Genomic DNA, 26,563 nt, shown 5'->3' with positions numbered 1-26,563 from the left:
TATACTTTGATAAAAAAAAATATATATTAAAAAAATTTTTTTTTAATTTGCTCAAAAATGCTATGTCCATGCTTTGGATTCAAGATGGCTGATTGAACACACACATTTATTTCCACTTTTACCAAAATCCTAATGAATTTTATGAAAAAGTTATTTAAAAATAAAATTGAGGGGTAATGGACAGATATAACTATATATTTAAAGTGTACAATGTGCTGTTTTGACGTACATATGCATCGTGGAATGATTATCAAGGTCAAGACACTTAACACATCCATCACCTGACAGTTCACTCTGTGTGTGTGTTAAGAATGCTTAAGACCTACTCTCAGCAACTTTCAAGTATACAATTCCATATTATTAACTATAACAACCATGTTGTACATCAGATCCTTGGAACTTCTTATAATTGAAAATTTGTACCGTTTGATCTATATTGCCCTATTTCCCCTTCCCCCAGCCCAAGGCAACGGCCATTCAAATCTCTGTTTCTATGAAACAGGCTTTTTTTTTTTTTTTTTAGATTCCGCTCTAAGTGAAACCATACAGTATTTGTATTTCTCTGACTTATTTCACTTAGCGTAATGCCCTCCAGGTTCATTCATGTTGTAGCAAATGGCAGGGTTTCCTTCTCTCCCGGCTGAATAATATTCCACTGTATATATTAGTCACACTTTTCGTTATCCTTTTCATCTCTGGAAGAACATTTAGGTTGTTTCCATCTCTTGGTTATTGTGCATATTGCTGCGATGAGAATGGGTATACATGTATCTCTTCGATATACTGATTTCGATTCCTCTGGATATATACCCAGGAGTGGGACTGCTGAATCATGTGATAGTCCTATTTTTACTTTTTTGAAGACCCACCACAGTCTTTTCCATAGTGTCTGCACCAACTGATATTCTCACCAACAGTGCACCAGAGTTCTCTTTTCTCCGTATCCTCGCCAACACTTGTCTCTCGTCTTTTTGATGACAGCCAATTCTAACAGCTGTGAGGTGATATCTCGTGGTTTTGATTTGCATTTCCCTGATGATTAATGATGTTGAGCAACTTTTCATATATCTGTTGGCCATCTGAATGTCTTCTTTGGAAATATGTGTATTCAGTTCCTCTGCCCATTTTCTAATTGGAGTATTTGCTTTTTGGCTATTAGTTTTCTGAGTTCTTTATACTTCGGATATTAACCCCTAATCAGATACACAGCTTGCAAATACTTTCCCTCTTTTGTAAAGTATCAATTTATTGATTGTTTCCTTTGCTGTGTGGAGGCTCTTTAGTTTGATGCAGACCTATTTGTTTATTTCAGCTTTCATTTCCTGTATGCTTGGTGTCTTACCCAAGAAATCACTGCCAAGACAAATGTCAAGAATTTTTCCCTGTGTTTTCTTCTAAGAGTTTTACAGTTTCAGGTAAGTCCCTTTTTTCTGAACAGCTCTATTTGTCCTTGATACATGTCAAGAGTTTTTCCCTGTGTTTTCTTCTAAGAGTTTCACAGTTTCAGGTAAGTCCCTTTTTTTCTGAACAGCTCTATTTGTCCTTGATACATCTCAAGATAATTTTTGTGAATGGTGTAAGACAGGGGTCCAGTTTCATTCTTTTGCACGTGACCATCCAGTTTTCCCAGAACCACTGATTGAAGACTATCCTTTTCCAACTGTGTGTTCTTGGTGTCAAAAATCAGCAGACTATATATGCATAGGTATATGCCCTGCTCTTTATTCTGTTCCAATGATCTATGTGCCTGTTTTTATGTCAGTACCACACTGTTTGGATTACTATAGCTTTGTAATATAGGTTGAAATCAGGTGGTGTGATGCCTCTAGCTTTGTTTTTCATCTCAGGAATGCTTTTTTTAATTTAAAGTCTTTTGTGGTTCCATACAAATTTTGGGGTAGTTTTTTCTATTTCTGTGTAAAATGCCATTGGAATTTTGATATGGACTACACTGAATCTGTAGATTGCTTTGGGTAGTATGGACATTTTAACAATACCAGTCCTTCCAATTCAAGAACACAGGGTATCTATCCATTATTCATGTCTTCCTGAATCTCTTTCATCAGTGTCTTATAGTTTTCAGTGTACATGTCTTTCACCTCCTTTGTTAAATTTATTCCTAAGTATTTTATTGCTTTTGATGGTACTGTAAATGAGATTTCTTTCTTAATTTCTCTTTCAGATACTTTGTTGTTGGTATATAAAAATGCAACTGATTTCTGTATGGTAATTTTGTATTCTGTAACTTAACTGAATTTATTAGTTCTAACAATTTTCAGTGGAGTCTTCAGGGTTTTCTACATATAAGATCATGTCACCTGCAAAAAGACAATTTTAATTTTCTTTCTAATTTGGATGCCTTTTATTTATTATTCTTGCCTAATTACTCTGGCTTCAGCTTACAGTTTACTATGTTAAATAGCACACAGTGGTAATTATGGGCATCCTTGTCTTGTTCCTGATCTCACAGAAGAGGCTTTTAACTTTTCACTATTGATTATGATGTTAGCTGTGGGGTTCTCTGTATCATCTTTGTTGTGTTGAGAAACATTCCTTCTACACCTAATCTGTTGAGAGATTTTATCACAAATGGATGTTGAACTCTGTCAAGTGCTTTTTCTGCATCTATTGAGATGATCATATATTTATTTTTCATTTTGTTAATGTAGTATATCACATTTATTGATTTACATATGTTGAGCCATCTTTGCAACCCAGGGACCAATCCCACTAGATCATAGTGTATGATCCTTTTAATGTGCTCTTGAATTTAATGCAGATTTTTGCATCTATGTTCATCATGGATAGCAGCCTGTAATTTTCTTTTCTTGTAGTGTCTCTGTTTGGTTTGGTATCAGGGTAATGTTGGCCTCATAAAATATGAGTTAGAAAGTGTTCCTTCCTCTTCAAGTTTTTGAAAGAGTTTGAGAAGGATTGTTATTAATTCTTCTTTAAATGTTTGGTAGAATTCACCTGTGAAGCCATCTGGATTTTATATGTTTGGAGGTTTTTGATGACTTATTCGATCTCCTAATCCCCTTGATTGTTATTGGTCTGCTCAGTTTTTCTTTTACTTCATGATTCAGTCATGGTAAGTTGTATGTTTCTAGGAATTTATCCATTTCTCCTAAATTATCTAATCTGGTGGCATAAATTGTTCATAGTCTCTTATGATTCTTTGTATTTCTGTGGTATCAGTTACAATGTCTCTTCCCTCATTTATAATTTTATTAATTTGAGTCATTTCCCTTTTTTCTTGGTAAGTCTAGCTGAAGATTTGTCAATTTTATCTTTTCAAAAAGCCAACTTAGTTTCATTGATCTTTTCTACTGTCTTTCTAGTCTCTATTTCTGCTCTAATCTTTATTATTTCTCCCCATCAACTAAGTTTGTTCTTCCTTTTCTATTTCCTTGAGACATAAAGTTAGGTTGTTTGAGTTCTTTCTTTTTTCTTAATGTAGGTGTTTATCACTGTAAACTACTCTCTTAGAAATGCTTTTGCTGAATCCCATCAATTTCTGTATTTGTGTTTCTATTTTCATTCACCTCAAAAATTTTAAAACATTTACCCTTGATCCATTGTTTTTTCAGAATGTGTTGTTTAATCCATATATAGGTGAATTTTCCAGCTTTCCTCCCATTATTGACTTCTAATTTTATACCATGTAGTCAAAAAAGATACTTAATAAGATTTTAATCTTATTAAATTTGTTTTCTGACCTAACATATGATGTGTCCTGGAGAATGTTCCATGTGCATTTGAGAAGAATGTGTGTCCTGTTGCTATTGGTTGGAATGTTCTGTATACGTCTGTAACGCAACTTGGTCTAAAGTGTAGTTCAAATTCATTAGTTCATAATGTACTTCTGTTTGGATATTTTATCCACTGTTGAGAGCAGGGCATTGAAGTCCCCTATTATTATTGCATTGCTGCCTATTTTTATCTTCAGATCTGTTTAGGTACTCCAATATTGGGAGCATACATATTTATAATTTTTATATCCTCTGAAGGAATTGATCCCTTTATTATATAATGACCTTCTTTTTCTCTAGTTACAGCTTTTGACTTTAAGTCTGTTTTGTGTGATATGCTACACCTGCTCTCCTTTGGTTTCCATTTGCACAGAGTATTTTTCCATCCACATGGAATATTTTTTCATCCCTCCACTTTTGGCCTATGAGTGTCCTTAAAGTGTGAGTCTTTTGTAGGCAGCATATAGTTGAGTCTTATTTATGAATTGAGCTATTCTTTGTCTTTTAATTGGAGAATTTAACTACTTACATTTAGAGTGATTATTGATAGGTAAGAACGTATTGCCATTTTGTTACCTGCTTTCTGATTGTTTTATAGTTCCTTTCTTCCTCTCACTGTCTTTCTTTTAATTTTTTTAAAATTATTTATTTATTTTTGGCTGCATTGGGTTTTTGTTGCTGTATGCGGGCTTCCTCTAGTGACGAGCAGGGGCTACTCTTTGTTGCAGTGCGCAGGCTTCTCATTGCGGTGGCTTCTCTTGTTGTAGAGCACAGGCTCTAGATGCACAGGCTTCAGTAGTTGTGGCACGTGGGCTCAGTAGTTGTGGCTCACAGGCTCCAGAGCACAAGCTCAGTAGTTGTGGCACACGGGCTTAGATGCTCCGAGGCATGTGGGATCTTCCTGGACCAGGGCTTGAACCCGTGTTCCCTGCATTGGCAGGTGGATTCTCAACCACTGCGCCACCAGGGAAGTCCCTCACTGTCTTTATTTATGAGTTGATGGTTTTTGGTCATGGAATCCTTTGATTCTTTTCTCTTTATCATTTTTTTCCTTGGTGGTACTAACAGTACCATGAGGCTTTCATAATACATCTTATAGTTATAACAGTCCATTTTAAGCTGACAGTAACGTAACTTCAATTGCATTTAAAAATTCTACATATTTACTTGCCTCCCCCCAACAATTTATGTTATTGGTGTCCCAATTTATGTATTTTAATCTTGTGTATCCATTAACAAAATATTGTAGCTATAGTTACTTTTAATACTTTTGTCTTTTAACCTATATACTAGAGTTCAAAGTGATCTACACAGCACCATTGCGGTAATAGAGTATTTTGAATTTGACTATATATTGGGTTGGCCAAAAAAGTTTGGGTTTTTCCATAAGATGTTACAGAAAACACGAACGAACGTTTTGGCCAACCCAGTATTTACATTTAGCACTGAATTTCACGCTTTCATATATTTTCTTGTTACTAGTTAACATCCTTTCAGGCAGGTCCAGTGGCGATAAATTCTTTCTCCTTTTATTTGTCTGGGAAAGTCTTTATTTCTCCTTCATTTCTGAAGAACAATTTTCCTGGATAAATTATTCTCATTTGATATTTTTCTTTGAGCACACTGAATGTATCAGCCTACTCTCTCCTGGCCTGCAAGATTTCTGCTGAAGAATCTGCTCACAGCCTTATCAGGATTCCCTTGTGTGTGATGAGTCTTTTTCCTCTCACTGCTTTCAAAGTTCTCTCTTTGTCTTTGATTTTTGTGAGCTTGGTTAAAATGTGTCGTGGTAACAGTTCCTGATTTTGATGGTTGTATGTGGTTATCTGTTTTTATTTGCAGGATATATGCATGAAATTATTGGGGGATGAGGTTGGCAATTTACTCTCAAATGATTCTCAAGAAAAAAGAGTTCTCTGTACTGTATTCACAACTCTTCTATAAGTTTGAGGTTATTTCAAAAAAAAAAAAAAAACCAAACCAAATAAATAGTTATAGCACCAAAAATATGACAGCAAGCCAGAATCAGTCATGGATTATGAAATAAGATATAACTTCTAAGGAGAAAATGAAAAGGCAACTTGCAATTAATAGACTTGAATTCTCGACTCATTTATTTCCTCAAACATGATTTCAGCAGCTTTCTGACATAAGCAGTATATTATGAAATTCTCAAAGAACCATTTCTGGCCTCATCTTCTGAAATAGGGTGTTTTGTGTATCTCAGAAATAATAAATAAGTGTTTTTAAATTTGGGGGGAAAATTAGAAGAAATAAAAATACCCATGATCCTATTTACCAGAAAGAACCACTACTAAGATATATTGGTATATTTCCTTCTTTCTTGTCACTCTGCTGTGAATTATTTTTCATGGTTGTGATCATATGGTAGAAACAAAATTATATTTATTTTTAGTTTTAAAGTGTAAACATGAATTCATGTCATTGAGGAAAATTGAGAAAATGTGGAAGAGTATAAAGAAAAAAATATAACCGCCCAGAATTCTACCAGCTAATCTCTGTTACCATTTTGTTTCATTTGCTTTTTTTTTTTCCTTGCATATATGTGACATGATGTTTATACTGATGATTGAGCAATACAGGAACGGTCTCAGATCCTAGCTGAGAGATAATCTGCAGGGAAGTCTGGTAGTAGGTAATCGATGTCACTGAGGGGACAAGTCACCGACAGGAAAGGGGCACTAGGGAATTTTCTGGAGTAATAAAAATGTTCTGTATCTTGGCTGGAGTAATAATTACATGGGTATATACTCTGTCAAAATTCATTCAACTCTGCACTTAAAATCTCTGAATTTATCATAAGGAAATTATATCTCAATTTACAAAAGGATAAGGACTTAAGGTAATTAATTTAGTGAGATCAGTACCAGAATTATTATTCAGTTTCTTCAATGGCTTTGGTGTTGGCCTATTCAGAGCTGCTTTTGTAAAAGAAATAAGACGTTTCTCAGAACTTCTTGTGTCATAGAGGTAGGTCTTCCTTTGTAACTAGTTTAACCATTAATACAAATGCTAGAAAAAATTGTCTCACTTGTTATTAAATGTGTCAGACTTGGCAAGCTATCCCATCTGATTGGCGGGGTGACAGATGGGGCTGGAGAAACACTGATTCTGGGAAGAAACAGAGGAACAGCAGGCCATGCACTGCCCTGAGCCAACAGTGATTCATTTTACATGTGCCCATGAAAACAAAAATATGATTTTCCATTCCATTTCTGATATTTGAAAATGCAAAAAGTACGCTTAACCAAGCACTAGTCAGCTATATGATAACCAGTGCTGGGACTGTTTTCTATGGCATCCTGGGTAAATATGTCGGAATAGTTATGGTTCTTAGAAAACTCTTTCTTATATGAAGATGAGCTCTCCATCTCTATAATTCTGCCCCCTACAAACAGAAGCAATACAACATAAATTTATTTTCTCTTTCTGTGGAGAGCTTTTAATATATCTTAAAATGTTTCTCCTTTACATTAAATATTTAAACTCTAGTGATATGTCCAAATTATGTGTAACTTTTTAAAATTTGTTTTTGTTTGGGGGGATTATACTTTCTAATTTAGGTGCCTAGTATTCTTTTTCTTGCCTACCTGCTCTGGCTGCAACTTCCAGTACTATGTTGAATAGAAGTGATGAAAGTGGTCATCCTTATCTTGTTTCCTGATCTTGGAGGAAAAGCTTTCAGTGTTTTACCATTTAGTATGATATCAGCTGTGGACTTTTTATATATGGCCTTTATTATGATGAAGTAGTTTCTTTCTTTTCCAAGTTGTCATTATAACAGTGTGTCTTGTTGTGGGTCTCTGGATTTATTCTAGCTGGAGTTCATTGTCTTGAATTTCCTCCCCCCAATTTAGGAAGTTTTCGGCCATAGTTTCTTCACATAAGCTCTCTGTCCCTTTCTCTCTCTCGTTTCCTTCTCTGACTTGCATAATACATATAATGATCTGCTTGATGGTGTCCTTTAAGTCCCTTAAGTTTTATTCATTTTTTTCTTTTTTTGGCTACGCCACGTAGCATGCGGGATTTTAGTTTCCCCAACCAGGGATCGAACCTGCGCCCCCTGCAGTGGAAGTGTGGAGTCTTAAACCACTGGACTGCCAGGGAGGTCCCTTTTTCACTTTTCTTTATTCTTTTTTTTTTTTTTTTTTGCTCCTTTGACTCAAATTTCAAATGACCTATCTTCAAGTTTGCCAGTTCTTTCTTTTCTGCTTGATCAAATTTGCTGTTGAACCCTTCTTGTGAATTTTTCAACTCAGTTATTTTATTCTTCAGCTCAAGAATTTGTTTGGTTCTTTTGTATAGTTTACATTTCTTGGTTGATAGATTTTCATTTTGTTCATGCACTGTTATCCTGATTTCATTTACTTGTCTCTGTTTTGTTTTAGCTGACTGAGCATCTTTTAGACAGTTACTTATTTTGGTAATTCTTGGATCTCCATTTCTTTAAGGTTGGTTTCTGCAGATTTATTTCATTCCTTTGAGTGGGCTGTATTTCCCTGTTTCTTTGTATTCCTTGTGATCATTTACAGGCAAACCTCGTTCTATTACACTTTGCTTTATTGCACTGTGCAGATATTGCATTTTTTACTAATTGAAGGTTTGTGACAACCCTGCCTTGTCAGAGGATGGTTAGCATTTTTTAATACTAAAGTATTTAAAAATTAAGGTATGTACATTGTTTTTTAACATAATGATATTGCACACTTAATAGACGATAGTACAGTGTAAACATAACTTTTATATGCACTGGAAAACCAAAAAATTCATTTGATTCACTTTAGTGTACTATTCAATTGATTGCTGTGGTCTGGAACTGAACTCACCTCAATATCTCCAAGATATGCCTGTACTGAGATTTGAATATTTGAGAAAACAGCCACCTCTCCCAGTCTTTATAGACTTGCTTTGTACAGGGGAAGACCTTCACCAGTCAGCCAGGCCAGAAATTCTGGAGGCCACTCAAACCTTTTCTGGAGATGTATCTTCTTTGGGCTTGTACATGTAATTTCCAAGTTAAAGAGGTTTGCCCCTGTTCTCAAGAACCTGGAATCTCTTGCTCCCTGTGGCGTCTGTTCAGAGTACTGCAGTCTCCCTGGTGCTATAACAAACTACAGTGCTTGCTTCGTTCTTAGCTGCCCTGACCCTGGCATCCAATGTCTACTCCTGTTTCCTTCAGCATTCCCAGTCAGGAGAGACAGAAATCAGTCCTTCAAGCAGCCCTTGAAAAGCCAGAACATTGGACACATGTTACACTCTTTCCTTTCCCCCCGCTTAGATTCTTCTAATCTAAGAATTAGAAGGGGAAGGGCTATGGTGAGCAAATGCAATGAATTTTCTTACCCACTTCAATGCAGCTCTTCTTGGCTCTGTGCTTGCCTGGGGGAACTGCAACCACTTAACTGATTTCTGGAATACTTGCTAAGGTATTTTGGTCTATATATCGTTGTTAAGTTGGTGTCTGTGGGGAATGAGGTTCTGAGGCTTCTTATTCCACCACCTTGCTGACATCACTCCCAAATTATCCATAACTCTTGCCGTCCAAAATGATATAACATTAGGTATGCTGAATTGAATAAGATCATTCCTTCCTGTGCTACAATGTAATTGCTATAATGACTGTTTCAGTTCACTTTCAGCAGATTAAGTTAATACTGCTAGTTGTGACCATTTGACACTGTGGGCTCCTCAAGGGCAAGGGTCATCTTCTTGTTATCCCCTATTATCAAGGACACTATCTCATACATAGTGATAAGTGTCATGTAAACGCTGCTTAATGGATGTTCTAGTATGAGTTATGAACACTTGTCTAGAGAACAAAGGTCACTCTTGGTGTTCAGGGCTTTTCTCTTTTTCAAAGCCATTCACGATCTGTAAGCAAGCCATCCAGATTCTGCTTGCTTAAGGAGCTAATACCAGGATCCAATATAACAATATTTTCTCATTTTTAAAAAAGTAAGTCCATATTTGATTCAGCTTTCTATAGTTTTAACCTAATGTGCTCTTTGTGTTTCATTTATGTTTCGTCATCATGTCTTCTGAGGCCCTTCTTAGGTTAGAAAGTTTCTCAAAATTTCCTTGTTTTTTAATGACCTTGATAGTTCTGAAGAGTATTGTTTAGGTATTTTGTAGAATGCCCCTCAGCTGGGATTTTTCTGATGTTTTTCTCATGGTTAGACTGGGGTTATGGGTTTTGGACAGGAAAACTACAGAAGTAATGGGCCATTCTCATCACATTATATTAAGCGTACATAAGACATTAATAAACAGAAACTTCCATTAAATAGTGTTGGGAGACCAGAACAGGGAGCTCCCATACCCTGCGATGATAGTAGAGCCCAACAGGAAGACGACGACTCCTCTTCTGTCCTGGCAAGGACTCAGCCAATGAAAAGCCATGGACTCTTTGCTTACGATTCCCCCCACAAACTTCCTTTTCCCTATAAAAGTGTTCCCCTGCCCTTGCTGTGCAGGGATTTGCACGTGGCTCGCCACGGCTGCAGACCTTGAATTATAATTCTCTGCTGATTCTGAATAAACTCATCTTTGCTGGAGAAACAACTGGCAGTCTACTTGTTTTCAGTCAACAAGTACATCCTATTAACACGACTTATCACTGTTCACACTGACCTCAATCATCTCGCTGAGGCGTAGTGTTTGGTTTCTCTAGTGTAGAGTTAACTCTTTTTCCCCTTCTTTCCATCTTGTGCTCTTTGGAAGGAAGTCACTATGCACAGGACATTATCTTCCTGAAGCCACTTAGTTTGTTATCTTGTAAAGTGTTCCACATTCTAGTTCACTTACTCTTTTTTGGAGTCATTTAATTTGTTCCTTCATCCCTGTATTTCTTGTGAGAAGTTTGGTTAAAATCTCAGTTACAGGATTTATGCTACGCACATCCCACCAGACGGCTTGTGATGTCATACTTACCCATATGAGCAATCACTTGGTTAGGATGGTAACAGTAGAACTCTTCATTGTAAAAGGACATTTTTTCCCGTGCAATTAGCAAGACATCTCTGGCATCCTGCACTCTGTCCAGGGACGTTTGTGCCATGAGAAACACTATACAAAGGTGATGGCCCCAGAGCTCCCCAACCTTTTGCTCACTTCAGTAGTCATTCATCCATCTTTTCATTCGACGAACACCTACTGAAGGCCTATCTGGGTGGTGTTTAGCTTTAGCTGCTGGGGCTACAGAGAGGAAAGATGGGCTCTGTCCTCCAGCAGCACGGCCTAGTACTAGAGAAAGGCAATCAAGAGTTTCAGTAGTGTGACCCGTCTACGCTGGTGTTAAGGACAAGGTGCTTTCTTTGGTGATTTCCATTATAATTGTTCACCATACTTTGTTCATATTTGAAAGATTTAAAATAGCAAGTGTTGAAGCAGAGAGAGTTTTTGACTTCAACTTCATTTAACTAGCTCCATGAATCCCTAAAACATTCTAGTTAGTTCTAATTGCCTCCGTAGAGGGACTTGTCCAGTTACCATAAAAACAGAAAAATCTCTGGAGGGCGGCATGGCTCGGAGGAATGAATGTGGACTTCAGAGCCCAGAGAGATTGAAACCAAAGTGCCATCTCCCGTTCAGTGGTCATATTACTAGCTTTGTGACCTGGCACAAAAAATATTTTTGCAAGTATAGTAGATGTACAATATTACGTAAGTCACAGGTATACAATATAGAGATTTGTAATTTTTAAAGGCTGTGCCCCATTTCTGGCACAATTTCTTAACTTCTCTGAGCCATGGATTCCTATACATAAGCTAGAGAAAATACCTACCTCCAAGGATTTCTAAGAGAATTAAGCAAAATAACATATGAAGTGTTTAGCAGAGTTTTCAAGTTCCTGGCATATAATAAATATGTAATAAACAGTGTTCCTCTTGAGAAACAATGAAAACAAACTATGCACATAAGACAATCAATTACCCTGATCTGGGCATTTTTCCATTAGCAATACAACTATCACATGAATAAAACCAAAATGAAATATAATTATATATCTTATAAAATAATATATAAATATTAATAATATATAATCTATAACACCAGCATAGGTGGAAGCTAATTCATACTTTTCATTAGAGTAAAAGAAGCTAAGTCTTGAACAAACGTTTGCAAATCCCCACCCGTCCCTCTGCCCTGTGGGCCCGCCACACATGCCCCCTTTATGTGCCTGCAGTATGGGGTGTGGGGTGGTGGTGTGGGAGCCCATGGGACCAGTAACATATCTGACATGGGGTTAAGTTTTAAAGGCATAAAGATGGTACCACAGAAATCTTAGAGGCAGGAATCCTTAGGAAGAGGGTCTGTGCTCTATGCACAGAACATACGTCACCTTTCTGCTCAGCCAGTGCCCACAGTTCCTTAGCTGCTGCCCAAGACAGTGTCATGGGATATTCCACAAGGACGTGCTTGCCAGCGTTTAGGAACTGTCTTTGGGAAAAAGGGGTAAATACAGAGAAAATGCACTTCAGTTAAACTTCACTTAAGTGCCCTGCATGACAGAACAGAATGTTATAAATGCACAAACGTCTCCATGTAAATGTGTCACGACACGGGTGAGAGTCAGGGCCAGAGGGGGAGGCGGATGAACTGCATCTCACGTGATTTTCTACTAAGCGGTAAGAGAAAGGCTTTCTAGTCGTGTGTTCATCTGAACACTCACCCATTCGTCTACTCACGTATTCAACCAGCTACTATGTACCAGTTACTCTGGAGGAGAAATACAGCCATGTTAGCAGGGAAATTGCCTATTACCACGTGACAGCTACAAATAAAAACCCACGGCAGCCAGCTGTGCCTGAGGCAATCGGAAAAGATCTCACTAAGGCTCTGAACTGGGTCTTGAAGTATCAACAGGCATTTTCCAGGTGCCAGGGGATGAGGATGTTTCACTCTGAGCAGCATATGCAGGGGATTGGGTGTTTATGGGGCGTTGTCCACTGGGACGTGGTGTGAATTTCAGCATTTCAGCATGGCAGGGGAGTGGGCTACAGGGAGTGGAGGGAAAACTAGGTCCTACGAGTGGCTGGGAGCCTGATGTAAAGGTTGCAGAGTGCTGTGCTCAGAAGTCTGGCTTTTATTCTCTAGATACTCTCGGAAACAAACATTGATAAGCATGGGAATTACATGATCACTTTGTTAAGGACATACCCTCTGGTGCCACAGAAGTTTAAGGGGAACCACAGAAAGGTGTTTCTGTCCACACTCAGAGTGGGCCTGATAAACAGGGGGCAGCTGACTCTGGGGAACGGCATGGTGGAAGCAGCTGTAGTTTGATGTAAGGACCCAGAAGGGAAGCTGAGATTCTGGGGGCGGCTGGCCCTGCCTTGTCAACTGCCAGGTCCTGAGTGCGGCTCTCCTTCCAGGCTCAGTCCTACCAAATGCTTGGGGGGCTCTAGGCTCTGCATTCAAAGGTGGGGCGGGGGAACACTTCACATCTCCTGCTCTACGAATAATGCGATCTCCCCACTCTGATGCCACCACTATCTCCTTACTCATCTCGTGGCCAAAACTCTTCCTATTAAAGCAACTCCTAGAGACCTTCTCAGAGATTTCATGTTGTTGAAAGGGCAAAGGACAAAATGTTGGAAACTGAAAGGACTATGGCAATTCTCCAAGGCACAGAAAAGATGGTGGCTAAGTTAAACCACCAGAAAAAGGCAGGCGCTGTTCAAACCACACTCAGTAAGTTTTTTACGAAGAAATAAGATACTTTAATTGTTAATGTTTCTAATGTTTTAAGTTATGGTGTACTAAATAAATATTAGTTCTACAATATTTTTCATGTCCTTATACATTTATAACCCAGAGTGAGAGTTCAAATTCTGACAATTTTTAAAGGTCATGGATCCAATGTAGTTCCTCCCATCAATAATTAAGACCCCTTTGCTAGAAGTCAGCCTGCCCAGGCATCTTGAACGTCCCGCACTACTGTGCAACGCAAGGACTTGAACACCCACCTGATGTAGTCCTCGTGGCTGGAGCTCTCACTGCAGATATAAGCAACCTCAACCTCTTGACTGGAAAGAGCATCTTCCAAAGAAATCTGCGGCACCCCATCAGTGCTCCCCAGCTCTCGTCTATTTGAGAGGAACAGACAAGTGGAGCTCAGAGTAGGCAGAACATCGGCTGAGAACACATGAGCGCCATCCTTCTCCCCATCCCCCAACAACGTCCTGGTGATCGACTTTTGGAAATGAAGCAATGAACTTCCTGCCTCCCACTTCCAGGGCATTTTTCAGCGCGCAGCGAGAAACACGGCCTCTGGGGTGAAGTCGGGACCTGGCATCGAGTGCCGACACCACCGCTAACAGCCCACATGACACGGGAGTCTTTGCATTACTTCATCTCTAAGATAAAAAGAACTGATCTCGGGCTTCCCTGGTGGCGCAGTGGTTGAGAGTCCGCCTGCCGATGCAGGGGACACGGGTTCGTGCCCCGGTCGGGGAGGATCCCACATGCCGCGGAGCGGCTGGGCCCGTGAGCCACAGCCGCTGAGCCTGCGCGTCCGGAGCCTGTGCTCCGCAACGGGAGAGGCCACAGCAGTGAGAGGCCCGCGTACCGCAAAAAAAAAAAAAAAAAAAGAACTGATCTCCCGTAATCTCATTAGACACCATCTCCACGGTCACTGCCAACTTCAAGCACTTGGCCAAACACCAGGACTGCCTAACCTAATCCAAATCCAAGACACTTAACACCTTTAAGGGGCAAACGGCCGTGTGATTTCAAGCTCCTTCATGGCCTGTGATGGTCAAGTGGAAAGTGGGCGTCACTGCCTCATTTACAGCCGAGCTGACAAAGCCCCGAGAGGCAGGTGCTCCACGGCTAACCAGCAGCAGAGGCAGGACGGGAGCTGAGCGTCCCGGCTCCTACACATGCAGAAGGACCCCCGCCTCAGGAGAGCTGGGAGCCCTGGCTGTCTGCGCGCTGCCCCAGAGCAGAGGCTGGAGAGCAGCAGTCCTCCAACGGCGGCTGCCACAGAGGAGATGGGGCAGCCGGCGGGAAGCTCGGGCCAGCTCACAGCTCCACCCGAGCAGGAGCCAGAGCGCCTCTGGGGAAGCGTGGCTGCGGAAGGACATGGCGGCGGGCTTCTTCCTGTGGGGACCACCGACCTACACGGCTCAGTGTGACCAATGCTCCCCGCTTGTCTCCTGTGTGCCTTCCCCGTAGGGAGTATGTGGGGAACGGACTTCCAGTGAGCTCAGTCAGCTAGAGGGAGGAAGACACGTACACACCTATAACAACACCACGAGAGTAACAGGAGGAATGCCGAGCCGGGGGCACAGGTGAAAGCGTCAAGGAAGGCAAGGAACCCCAAGTTTCAGGGTTTCAGGAGAGGCTTCCCGGGGAGGTGACAGGACTTAGGCAGGTCGTGAGGAACAGGGCTCGTGAGAAGGGGACAGTGTACTAACAGCAGGGCTGTGGTAAAGCAGGGACGGAGGGGAGCTGGCCGTCCTCCCGAGGGACCTGGGTAGGTTGGGCATTCCCACTGCAGAGTCTCGGCGCCAGCTGCCGAGGGCGGGGCTGCAGGGGGAGCAGAGGGCGGGGCTGCAGGAGGAGCAGAGGCCCCATTTCAGCCCGGAGCCCGTGTCGTGCACGATCCCAGCCGCAGGCACGGGAGCAGCAGGAGAACGGTGCCGGCTGATCGTAATGTCAAGCCTCCCATTTGTGCTGCTCCCTTAGAATCTTCTCTTAAAAATTAATTAATTAATTTATTTTTGGATGCGTTGGGTCTTTGTTGCTGCCCGTGGGTTTCCTCTAGTTGTGGCAAGCAGGGGCTACTCTTTGTTGTGGTGTGTGAGCTTCCCACTGCGGTGGCTTCTTTTGCTGCAGAGCACAGGCTCTAGGTACACAGGCTCAGTAGTTGTGGCTCGCGGGCTCTAGAGCGCAGGCTCAGTAGTTGTGGCGCGTGGGCTTAGTTGCTCTGTGGCATGTGGGATCTTCCCAGACCAGGCCTCGAACCCGTGTCCCCTGTACTGGCAGGCAGATTCTTAATCACTGTGCCATCAGGGAAGCCCTCCCTTAGAACCTTACTGGCAGGGGAAGACTGACCAAGGGCAGATTCCCAGCACTTCTGGGTCACCTTAGTGTGGCCACTTTAAATCCTTAAGGAAAGGCCAGGTTTTGAGAGAGGCAAACTGGAAGAAAGCAGGTCCCATAAATTAAAATTTGAAGGAACTTCTACGTGGACCGTCAGGATAGTTACTTACGCTCTGTTTAAATATTGACATTTAGTTGATTTCTCTAAAGCACTAGGAAGCAGACACGTGCCTGACTTGCCCTCTACCGCATCACCTGCCGACACAGGGCCTACCTCTAGTTCCCAATGACTATTGATAAATGATGTTACAGGGCGTTAGTCTGGTGAATGGTGTGTTTGTGAGGAAGTGGTCGGGTGGAGGAAGGAGCTGAGGGTGGGGCAGGGAAGAAGAAACGCGCTGAAAAGTTTGGTTTTGAGTTACAGGAGAAAAGTGATACTCCTTAAAAGCGGGGCTCAGAATTATCAAAGGGGAAAAGAACACATGGTGTTTAAAAGATGGGCTTTGGAATCAGATAGACCTGCGCTGACATCTAGTTCTTAGATTTTTCCAGCTGTGTGACCTCAGGCAAATTACTTAACCTCTCTGTGGCTCAGCTTCTTTTTTTTTTTTTTTTTTTTTTTTGCGGTACGCGGGCCTCTCACTGTTGTGGCCCCTCCTGTCGTGGAGCACAGGCTCCAGACGCGCAGGCTCAGCGGCCACGGCTCACGGGCCCAGCCGCTCCGCAGCACGTGGGATCCTCCCGGACCGGGGCACGAACCCGTGTCCCCTGCATCGGCAGGCGGACTCTCAACCACTGCGCCACCAGGGAAGCCCGGCTCAGCTTCTTTATCTGTCAAGTGGGTTGACATCTACGTCAAATAGTTGGTCAGGCTTGGAAAGCCCAGGGCCCTGCATGGATGGCTGTCATGGTAACTGATGTGACAGTTACATGGTAACTGATGTATCAACCTAAAGCCTTCATTCAGGACAACCCCCATGTGTTCACTGTGCCCCTTCAGTAACCGTCAGGCCCTGTGTTCATCTCCCCTGTGTCTGACGGCGGTCCCCTCTACGGAGGAGCTGAGGGTGGTCACGCTCACTATTCGGGTACGCTGGGCTGACTCACTGTACATCCCAGCTGCAGGTCTAGTTACTCTTCAGCTCCCAGACCTGTCCAAACTTGTGATCTTGTGGGGCTGATCCTGCACGGTTCCCTGGAATGACCCTGGAGCTGGCTCGCTCTCTCCTGCGTCTGGAGGAGCCGCGTGGCCCAAGGCCTAACCCATCTCACCGGGCTTGCCGTGAATTACAAGGCACAAAGCAAAGAAAGCCACCTGGACACGAAGCCCATCAGGTTCAGGTACGCCGAGGAAGCGTGTGGATTCCGCAAGTCCCGGATCCGCACGGAGCCAGCTCTGCCGATGCCTACCACCACCACGCCAAACTTCCTCTCGGGCTGAAACACAAGGGGTCAAGGTGGGGTTTAAAAACGGTCCAGGCGTCTAGCAAAGCGCAGCGAAACAAAGACATGCGGGCAGGACCAGTCAGGGTCCAGACAAGCAAGGAGCCAACCCAGAGCACACAGGAAGCTGCAGCAGGTAAGGGGGGGGGGATGAGACGCTCCCTGAAATGCAGGCTCGGAGAGGAGTCAGCTCCCCCCAGAACATTTCTGTGCGTGCTCTGACCTGTGTCGTCCACGGAAAAGGCTCTCCACTTCTACTGCCACCTCCCCCAGGATGAGAGATCTTCCTCTTTAAGCCATACCCAGTCCTAGTTTGGCACCTCTGTCCTCCCCGAATCCCTCCTCCAGTGGATGTGCGAATCTGATACAGTGGGGAGTCACTCAGAGGCCACAGCTGCTCAGTGAGATGTGGGCAGACAGGGCCCATGGGTACCAGCTACAGTCACCTTACTCAGACTCCTCGCTATGGCTTTCTGGGTTCCAACCAGTGTCACTCCCACCCTACTGTGGCAGCTTACTCATTATTCAGGTACACTGCTGGAGGCTGGCTGCATACAGTATTATAATGAAAAATCAAGTCGACTTTTTCAAGTTATACAGCAACTCACTACAATCCAAACTGATAAAAATTATCTCTACACATCCTTCAAACCTAGTTCTTCTTGGATGTCTCCAAGCATAGAAACTCCATTGTCTCCCCAGCCGCTAGCATCTAGCCCCTTTCTTTCACCTTTGTCATCTGGGTGTCACCATTTCCCACCCCTCTTCGTGCGTCCACTGCTCTGGTCTTGGCCCAGGACTTGTTTGCCTCCTGCCTGACGACGTGACAAATCACCACCTGGTCTCACCCTTCCCATGTGTGGTCCCCAGGCCTGCCAGAGGAGATGCTTCAGACGAAAACTAAGTCCCCCCCACCCCGATTAAAGCCCTTCATTTTCCCAGCTGTTACAGACTGAATGATTATGTCCCCCCCAGAAGTGGGAACTCTGTCCCCCAATATAATGGTAGTAGGAGATAGGGCTTTGGGGAGGTAATTAGGATGAGATGAAGTCATGAGGGTGGAGCCTGCATGAATGGGGTTGGTGCCCTTCTAAGAGTCACGAGAGAGCATGCCTCCTCTCCCTGCTCTCCGCTCATGTGAGGACGGGCTGAGGAGTCCGTAGTCTGCAGCCCAGAAGGGTACCCCTCCCGCCAGATCTCAACCTGATCTCAGGCTTCCAGACCCCGAACTGCGAGAGAGAAATTTCTGTGGTACCTTATTACAGCAGCCCAAACTGTAGGACAGTTTGTAGGACACCAACTAAAGGGAAAAAAAAAAATCCAAGTCCACATTCTTTACCAAACACATAAGGCCTTTCACAACTCAGCTCCAGCCTGCTTCTCCAGCAACGCCTTCTGGTCAACTCCCCCACTGTGTAACTTTAGGCTTCTGACCTTCCAAACAACTTCAAAGTACGCAGAACACACACGACTGTTTGCTCCCTCTAAGTCTTTGCAAATCCTGTTCCCCTTGCCTGGAACGAGCTTCTCCCCACTGTCCACACCTTCAAAGCTTTTAAGACTTGGGCATCTTACACTTTATGAAGCTTTTCCTGATACTATCAGATTTTTTTTTTTTTGGCATATAATAAAACCCACCCATTTTAGTGTACAGTTCTATGAGTTTTGACCAACATAAACTCATATACCTACTACAGTCAAGATATAGAACAAATGAACTTATTTACAAAACAGAAGTAGGGTCACAGATGTAGAAAAAGGATTTATGGTTACCAGGGGATAAGGGTGGGGAGGGATAAATTGGGAGACTGGGATTGACATATACACACTACTATATATAAAATAGATAACTAATAAGAACCTGCTGTATAGCACAGGGAACTCTACTCAATACTCTATAATGGCCTATATGGGAAAAGAATCTAAATAAAAAGAAGAGTGGATACATGCATATGTATAACTGATTCACTCTGCTGTACACGTGAAACTAAAACAATGTAAATCAACTATACTCCAATTAAAAAAAATAACAAAGGATACAGAACAGTTCTATCACCCCCTCCAAAATTACCTGCGCCCCTTTGTAGTCAACCCCTACCCAACCCCAGGCAACCACTGATCTGTTTACCATCCCAAGAGTTTTGCCTTTTCTAGAATGTCATAGAAATGAAATCATACGATATGTAGTCTGAGTCTATCTTCTGCCTAGCACAATGCATTTTTCACCTATGTTGTTGCATGTATCCATCATTTCTTTTTATTACTAAGTACTAGTCATAATGGCTTGTTTATCCATTTCGCAGTTGAAGGACATTTCTGATGCTTCCAGTTCAAATGAATTCATAATTCAATTATGAATAAAGCCGCTATAGATAGTCACGTCCTACTTTTTGTGTCAGCACAGTTCTCAAACTTGGGTAAATACCTGGGTATGAGTTTGCTGTGTCATATGGCAAGTGTAGGCTTAACTTTATGAGAAACTGGCAAACTGAGTTTTTCCAAAGTGTACCTTTACACCTATACTGTTTTGCATTCTCGCCACTGATGTCTGAGAGGTCCAGCTGTTCTGCATTCTCACCAGCACCTGGTATTACCAGGTTTTCTCCTTTTTGTTTTAGCCATTATGACAGGCGTGTTGTGGTCTCTCACTGAGGTTTCTATTTGCATTTCCCTAACGACTAGTGATGTTGAGCACTGTTTCGTGTGCTTATTTGCCGTCTATAAATCTTTGCTGGGAAAGTGTCTGTTCAAATCTTTTGCCACTTTTTATTGGGTTGTTTATTTTCTTATTGAGTTTTTAGAGTTCTTTATATATTTTTGATACAATTCATTTGTCAGATACATAATTTGCAAACAACTTTTCCTAGTCTGTAGTTTGTCTTTTCATTTTCTTAAGAGTAACTTTTTAGGAGCTCAAGTTCTTAATTTTGATGAAGTCAACTTATCAAAAAAATTTTTTAATGGATCATTCTTCTGGCTACTCCAATGTCACAAACATTTTCTTCTATGTTTTCTTTTAGACATTTTATAGTTTAAGATTCACAGTTTTAGCTTACTTTAGTTTTAGTTACTTTTTTCTTTCTTTTTTGGCGCGTTGGGTTTTTGTTGCTGCACACGGGCTTTCTCCAGTTGTGGCGAGCGGGGGCTACTCTTCGTTGTGGTGCATGGGCTTCTCACTGTGGTGGCTTCTCTTGTTGCAGAGCATGGGCTCTAGGCACGCGGGCTTCAGTAGTTGTAGCACGTGGGCTCAGCAGTCGTGGCATGCAGGCCTTAGAGTGTGCGGGCTTCAGTAGTTGTGGCGCAAGGGCTCAGTAGTTGCAGTATGTGGGCTCTAGGGCACGCAGGCTTTGGTAGCTGTGGCTTGTGGGCTCTAGAGCGCAGGCTCAGTAGTTGTGGCACATGGGCTTTGTTGCTCCACAGCATGTGGGATCTTCCCAGACCAGAGGTCGAACCCATGTCCCCTGCATTGGCAGGCGGATTCTTAACCACTGCACCACCAAGGAAGTCCTTAGTTACTTTTATAGTTTATGTTCTGAATTAATTTTTCCACATGGAGTAAGGTATGAATCAGTTTCTTAAAAAAATTTTTTTAGAGCAGACAGGCAGCTTCTAGTGTATGTATTCATTCCACAGGCTGTATTAACTATCTACAACTAGGCAGGGCTATGCCAGCCCTGTATTTAAATGTACCAGGACTTTAAACCCAGCTCATGTGCCTTCTTCTCTGGAAGCCATCAAGTTTCTTTTTTTTTTTTTCGCATATGATATCCAACTGTGCCAATATGATTTATTGAGAAAGACCATCCTTTTTCTATTGAAATGCCTTTGTGCCTTTGTACAAAAGGAAACTGTCTTGATCCCTATAGTTTTATGGTAAGTATGGAGTCCATTACTGTGAATCCACCAACTTTTTCTTTTCCAAAATTATAGTTCTCCTGCCTTTACATATACATTTTAGACTCAGTTTGTCAATTATTAAATAAATAAAATAAAATGAAATAAAATAAAAATTCCTGCCAGGATTCTGAATGGTATTATGTTGAATATATGGATCAGTTTGAGAAAAAACCCAACATTTTCACAATAATGAATCTTCTAATCCATGAATGTGGTACATATCCCCATTTATTTAGGTCTTTGATTTCTTTCATTTTGTCATTTTCAGTATATGGATTTAGCACATATTTTGTGAGATTTATACTTGTTTTTTTTAATGATTTTTAGTGCTATTATAAATAGTATTTTTTTAACCTTCCATTTCCAGTTGTTCATTGTGAGTATACAGACATACAGTTGATTTCTGTGTACTGACTTGGCATCTTATAACCTTGCTGAACTCACTTATTACTTCTAGCGGCTTTTTTGTAGATTCCATTAGACTTCCGCATAGACCACAGAGTCAGATGTGAACAGAGACGGTTTTACTTCTTCCTTTCCAATCTGTATGTGTTTTATTCATTTTTCTTGCCTGATTGCACTGGGTGGGACTCCAGTATGATTTTGAATAGGAGTAGCAAGAGCAGACATTCTTTTTTTTTTTTTTTTTTAATAAATTTACTTATCTACCTGTTTTTATTTTTGGCTGTGTTGGGTCTCCGTTGCTGTGTGCGCACCTCTTATTGTCGTGGCTTCTCTTGTTGCAGAGCACGGGCTCCAGGTGCACGGGCCCCAGCAGCCGTGGCTGGCGGGCTCAGCAGTTGTGGCCCGCAGGCTCCAGAGCGCAGGCTCAGTTGCTCTGTGGCATGTGGGATCCTCCCAGGCCAGGGATCGAACCCGTGTCCCCTGCATTGGCAGGCAGACTCTCAACCACTGCGCCACCAGGGAAGCCCCAAGAGCAGACATTCTTGCTCACGTTTTAATCTTAGAGGACAGCATTTGGTCTTTTCACCAAGAAGAATTATCTTAGCTGTAGAATTTTTTGTAGATACGCTTGATCAGGATGTGGATATTTCCTTTTATTCATATTTTGCTTATATTTTTAAAGGCATAAATGGTCTAATTTTGTCAAGTGCTTTTTCTATGTCTATTGAGATGATTGTGTGATTTTTTTCTTAAAGTCTGTTGATATAGTGACACCTTTCATTCCCAGGATAAACCTCACGTGGTCATAATGTATTATCCTTTATATATGCTGTTGGTTCTATTTTCTAAAATCTTATTAAAAATGGTTGCATCTGTGTTCATGAGAGTTACTGGTCTGTAATTCTCTTTTCTTGTAATGCCAAATTATTTCTAGTATTTCTGATTCTATAAAAGTATTCTTTTTTACTGCCTGTATAGAACATTTTATATGACTGTTAATTCTACTAAAGAACTGCTTTTTCTTTATGGTATGAATTCCAACTGATGGAATACATGCCCTTAAAATAGGTTTCCTTTATCCAATAAAATTAAGATTACTGATAAGTTTCTTGGCTTTAGGACTGGGCGAGTTGCTACTAGCACATTTTAGGTAAATAACATTCTTTACTAAACACTGTGAGATCATTCATTTGAAACTTTCAGAATAATTCATAGAAAATAGATAATATATTAAATTACATACGGAATGGTCAATCTACAACTATAGAAATTTATATATGAAGCAGCTCTTTAAAGAAGTAAGACCCACAAATATGTCTGTCTTGGGATAATATACATAGTTGAAATGAATAAAATCTGGAAGACCAATATTGTAACACTATGTTCTGTTAGTCTTTTTTTTTTAAATCATACAATTAGTAATCCATTTGTGCTTACAATATTCATACGTATGAGCTTAAAGGAAAAAAATCTCATGATAATAAAAAGGTTTTATACTCATATATACTTTTTTTTTTTTCCTTTGGTACGCGGGCCTCTCACTGTTGTGGCCTCTCCCGTTGCGGAGCACAGGCTCTGGACACGCAGGCTCAGCGGCCATGGCTCACGGGCCCAGCCGATCCGCGGCATGTGGGATCTTCCCGGACTGGGGCACGAACCCAGGTCCCCTGCATCGGCAGGCAGACTCTCAACCACTGCGCCACCAGGGAAGCCCTCATATATACTTTTAAATTCCACTACTGTTTAAACATTTTCCTAAAGTCAAACCCTCCTTTCCAGCTGGCATGGTTTTTCAAGCCTAACTCTTGACAGGGGGCGGCCCTCTGGCATTAGTGAAGTAAAGAAGGTGGTGATAAGATCAAGCTGAAACCATTAATCCAGGTCTTTGAATTGCTCTGGCTTCTTCACCTGCACCTTCCCCACTCCCGCCCTCATCGCCAAGCCCATCATCCATAAAATGACCCACTTCTTCAAGCTTTAGATTGTTTACTTGTTTCCCATCATCCTTAACTTGGCACTATTGCAGGGAGCCTGCGGCTGACCTCCTCATGCCTAACAGGAAATCATCCAGCTTTCTGTGGCTCCCATTACCGTATAAACTGACTAAAGGAAGAAAAGAAATACACAATGCTAAAGAGAACTGCAGCTCGTGAGGACCTGTACATCCAATCCAGCCGGCCTCAAACTGACATCTTTGTTTAGCATTCTCATTCAGGGGTTAGCTTTCTTGGACCGCTGAGTTTGGAGCCGGTGGTGATTACTCTCCAGGAACATGTGCCAACGTAGAGGCTATGAAGCAGTAGTTTGGGCTGGGTTGGCGTTCAATGTGGCCTGAGCTGAAACAGCAGCTTGACATTGTACGAAATATCACATATTACTAACGAGCATACACATGTTCGCCACCATAGGACCTGCAATGGACTAAAAGCAAGATACACTGGCAGTCTAGCTGGAACAGTTTGCCCGAGAAACCGGTTGTCTACGTTTCTTTGTATTACGTGTGGAAACAGGTAACTGTATGGGAATCCATCTGTGCTTGTGGAAGCGTGTGTTGTCTCAGTCTTTCTGAGGAAGAACTGGCAGCTCTAGACACGATTTCTTGACTGAATGAAGGCGGGGCTGATCTTGAATCATTTGGACTGGAGTTGCTGCTGGATGCTGGCGTCTCATGGCTTTCTCTATTGGCACTGGGTTTGGAGTACTGGGATGAGTTCACGAAACATACACAAACGATAAACCATATGCCACTCATTTTGTTTTCTGATCATCTTTCGGTGGCAAATGATCAGGAAGGAGTCTGCCCAAGTAGAGCCCTCTGATCCTTTGTCAAATTTACTATCTCACAGTTGCTGAGGGTCTGGAATCTGAATGTGGCTTAACGGAGTCCTCTGCCCAGGGTCTTACTAGGCTGCAGTCAGGAGCTGGCAGGTTACATCCCCATCCAGAGCCCAGGGTTCTCTTCCACGCTCATGTGGTTGTCCGCAGAATTCAGTTCCTTATGCTTGTGGGATGGAGAGCTCTTAGAAGCCACCTGAAGTTCCTGACAAATGCCTCTCTCTATAAGCAGTTCACATCAGAGCAGCCTGCTTCTTCAATCCAGAATTCCTCTCTGTGGAAAGGTTTCAACTACAGAGACTATTTATTTAATAGGTATAGTTGGAATATATATACATTCAAGTTGCCACTTCTTTTTCAAAGTGCTTAGGAAGTCTGAGTCTTTCAAGGAATATGCCCATTTCATCTAAATTACTCTTTCCTAGCCATAAAGGTATCCACAGTATTCTCTTATTATTCTTTAACTCTCTGTAGAATCTGTAGTAATGTCCTCTGTCTCATTTCTGATATTGGTAATTTGTGTCTTCTCTCTCTTTTTCCTGAGCAGCCTGGCTAGAGTTTTATCGATTCTAATGATCTCAAAAAAACCCCAAAAGACTCTCTTTAGGTTTCACCGATTTTCTTGATTGTTTTTTGTTTCCTTATTGCGTTGATTTCTGCTCTTATCCTTATTATTTCAAATTTTCTGCTTGTTTTAGGTTTAATATGCTCTTTTTAAAAAAACTCTGAGGTTGGGAATTTAAGTTATTCATTCAAAAACTTTCTTCTTTTCAAAAACAGACATTTAGTGCTATAAATTTCCCTGTAAGTGACGGCAGTGCTTTAGCTGCACCCCACAAACTGGGAAGTGTCATGATTTCATTTTCATTCAGTTAACGATACTGTCTAATTTCCCTTGTGATGAACTCTTTGGTCAATGGATTATTCAGAAGTATGTTATTTAGTTCCAGATGTTTAGGGATTTTCCAGATATTTTTCTACTACGGGTTTCTCATTTAATTCCAGAGAAATATCAGTCAGAGAACATCCTTTAAATGATTTGAACCCTTCAATTTTTTGTCTGTTTGTTGTTTGTTTTTGCGGTACGCGGGCCTCTCACTGTTGTGGCCTCTCCTGTTGCGGAGCACAGGCTCCGGACGCGCAGGCTCAGCGGCCATGGCTCACGGGCTCAGCCGCTCCGCGGCATGTGGGATCTTCCCGGACTGGGGCACGAACCCGTGTCCCCTGCATCGGCAGGCGGACTCTCAACCACTGCGCCACCAGGGAAGTCCTGAACCCTTAAATTTTTAAAAACATGTTTCATGATCCAGAATATGGTCTGTCTTGGTAAATGTTTTGAGCACACTTAAAAAGAACGTGTATTCTACTGTTGTTGGCTGTACTGTCCCATAGGTCTGTTAGATCAAGTTGGTAGATGATGTTATTCAAGTCTTCTATATACTTACTGATTTTCTGTCTACTTGTTCTATCAATCATTGATAGGTACTAGAATCCCTGAATATAATTGTAGATTTGTGTATTTCTCTTTACAGTTCTATCACTTTCTGACTGATGTATTTCAAAGCTCTATTGTCAGGAATATAAATTGTTAGGGTGGTTATGGTGTCTTGATGAATTAACCACTTTATCATTCTGAAATGACCACTTTTATTCCTGGTAGTATTTTTTGCCCTGAAATTTATTTTGTCTGATATCATCAATCTACTCCCAGTTTCCGCTGATTTGTGTTAGCATAGTACATTTTTTTTCCCAACCCCTCACTTTTAACCAATGTGTGCTTTCATATCTGAAGTGAGTTTCCTGTAGGCAGCATATTGTCAGGTCTCGCTTTTTATTCAGTCTAACAATCTCTGCCTTTCAGTGAAGTGTTTAAACAATTTACCCTATGATTACGGATATGGTTGGGTTCCAATCTACTGTCTTGTTGTCTTCTATCTGTCCAATCTGTGCTTCTTTCCCTCTTCTTCTGACTTCTTTTCAGATGAATAAAGTATTGCCAATGATTCCATTTAATCTCACCCGGTGGCTAGTAGCTGTAACAATTTTAGTGGTTTATTAAGGCCTTTATATGATACATATTTTACTTAGCACAGCCCGCCTTAAGATAACATCGTACCATTTCACACATGAGAACCTTCCAACAGGTTACTTCCACCTCCTCT

The 26,563-nt window shown here is 41.6% G+C and overlaps 1 protein-coding gene across 1 annotated transcript in view; it reads right to left on the bottom strand.

Annotated features, from left to right (window-relative positions):
• BLVRA (biliverdin reductase A) overlaps positions 1-26,563 on the bottom strand; it is a 54,902-nt gene that overhangs the window by 5,448 nt on the left and 22,891 nt on the right. Inside the window, exons 3-5 of the mRNA XM_082662518.1 lie at positions 17,137-17,258; positions 13,742-13,861; positions 12,115-12,212 (exon numbers count right to left, since the gene is read on the bottom strand). Of these exons, the coding sequence (XP_082518644.1) occupies positions 12,115-12,212; positions 13,742-13,861; positions 17,137-17,258 (340 nt within the window). The remainder of the gene's footprint in view (positions 1-12,114; positions 12,213-13,741; positions 13,862-17,136; positions 17,259-26,563) is intronic.

Source organism: Grampus griseus (assembly GCF_964374135.1).
Source record: "Grampus griseus genome assembly, chromosome: 9".
NCBI classification, from domain to species: domain Eukaryota; kingdom Metazoa; phylum Chordata; class Mammalia; order Artiodactyla; family Delphinidae; genus Grampus; species Grampus griseus.
This window is presented reverse-complemented; position numbering and strand designations above follow the sequence as displayed.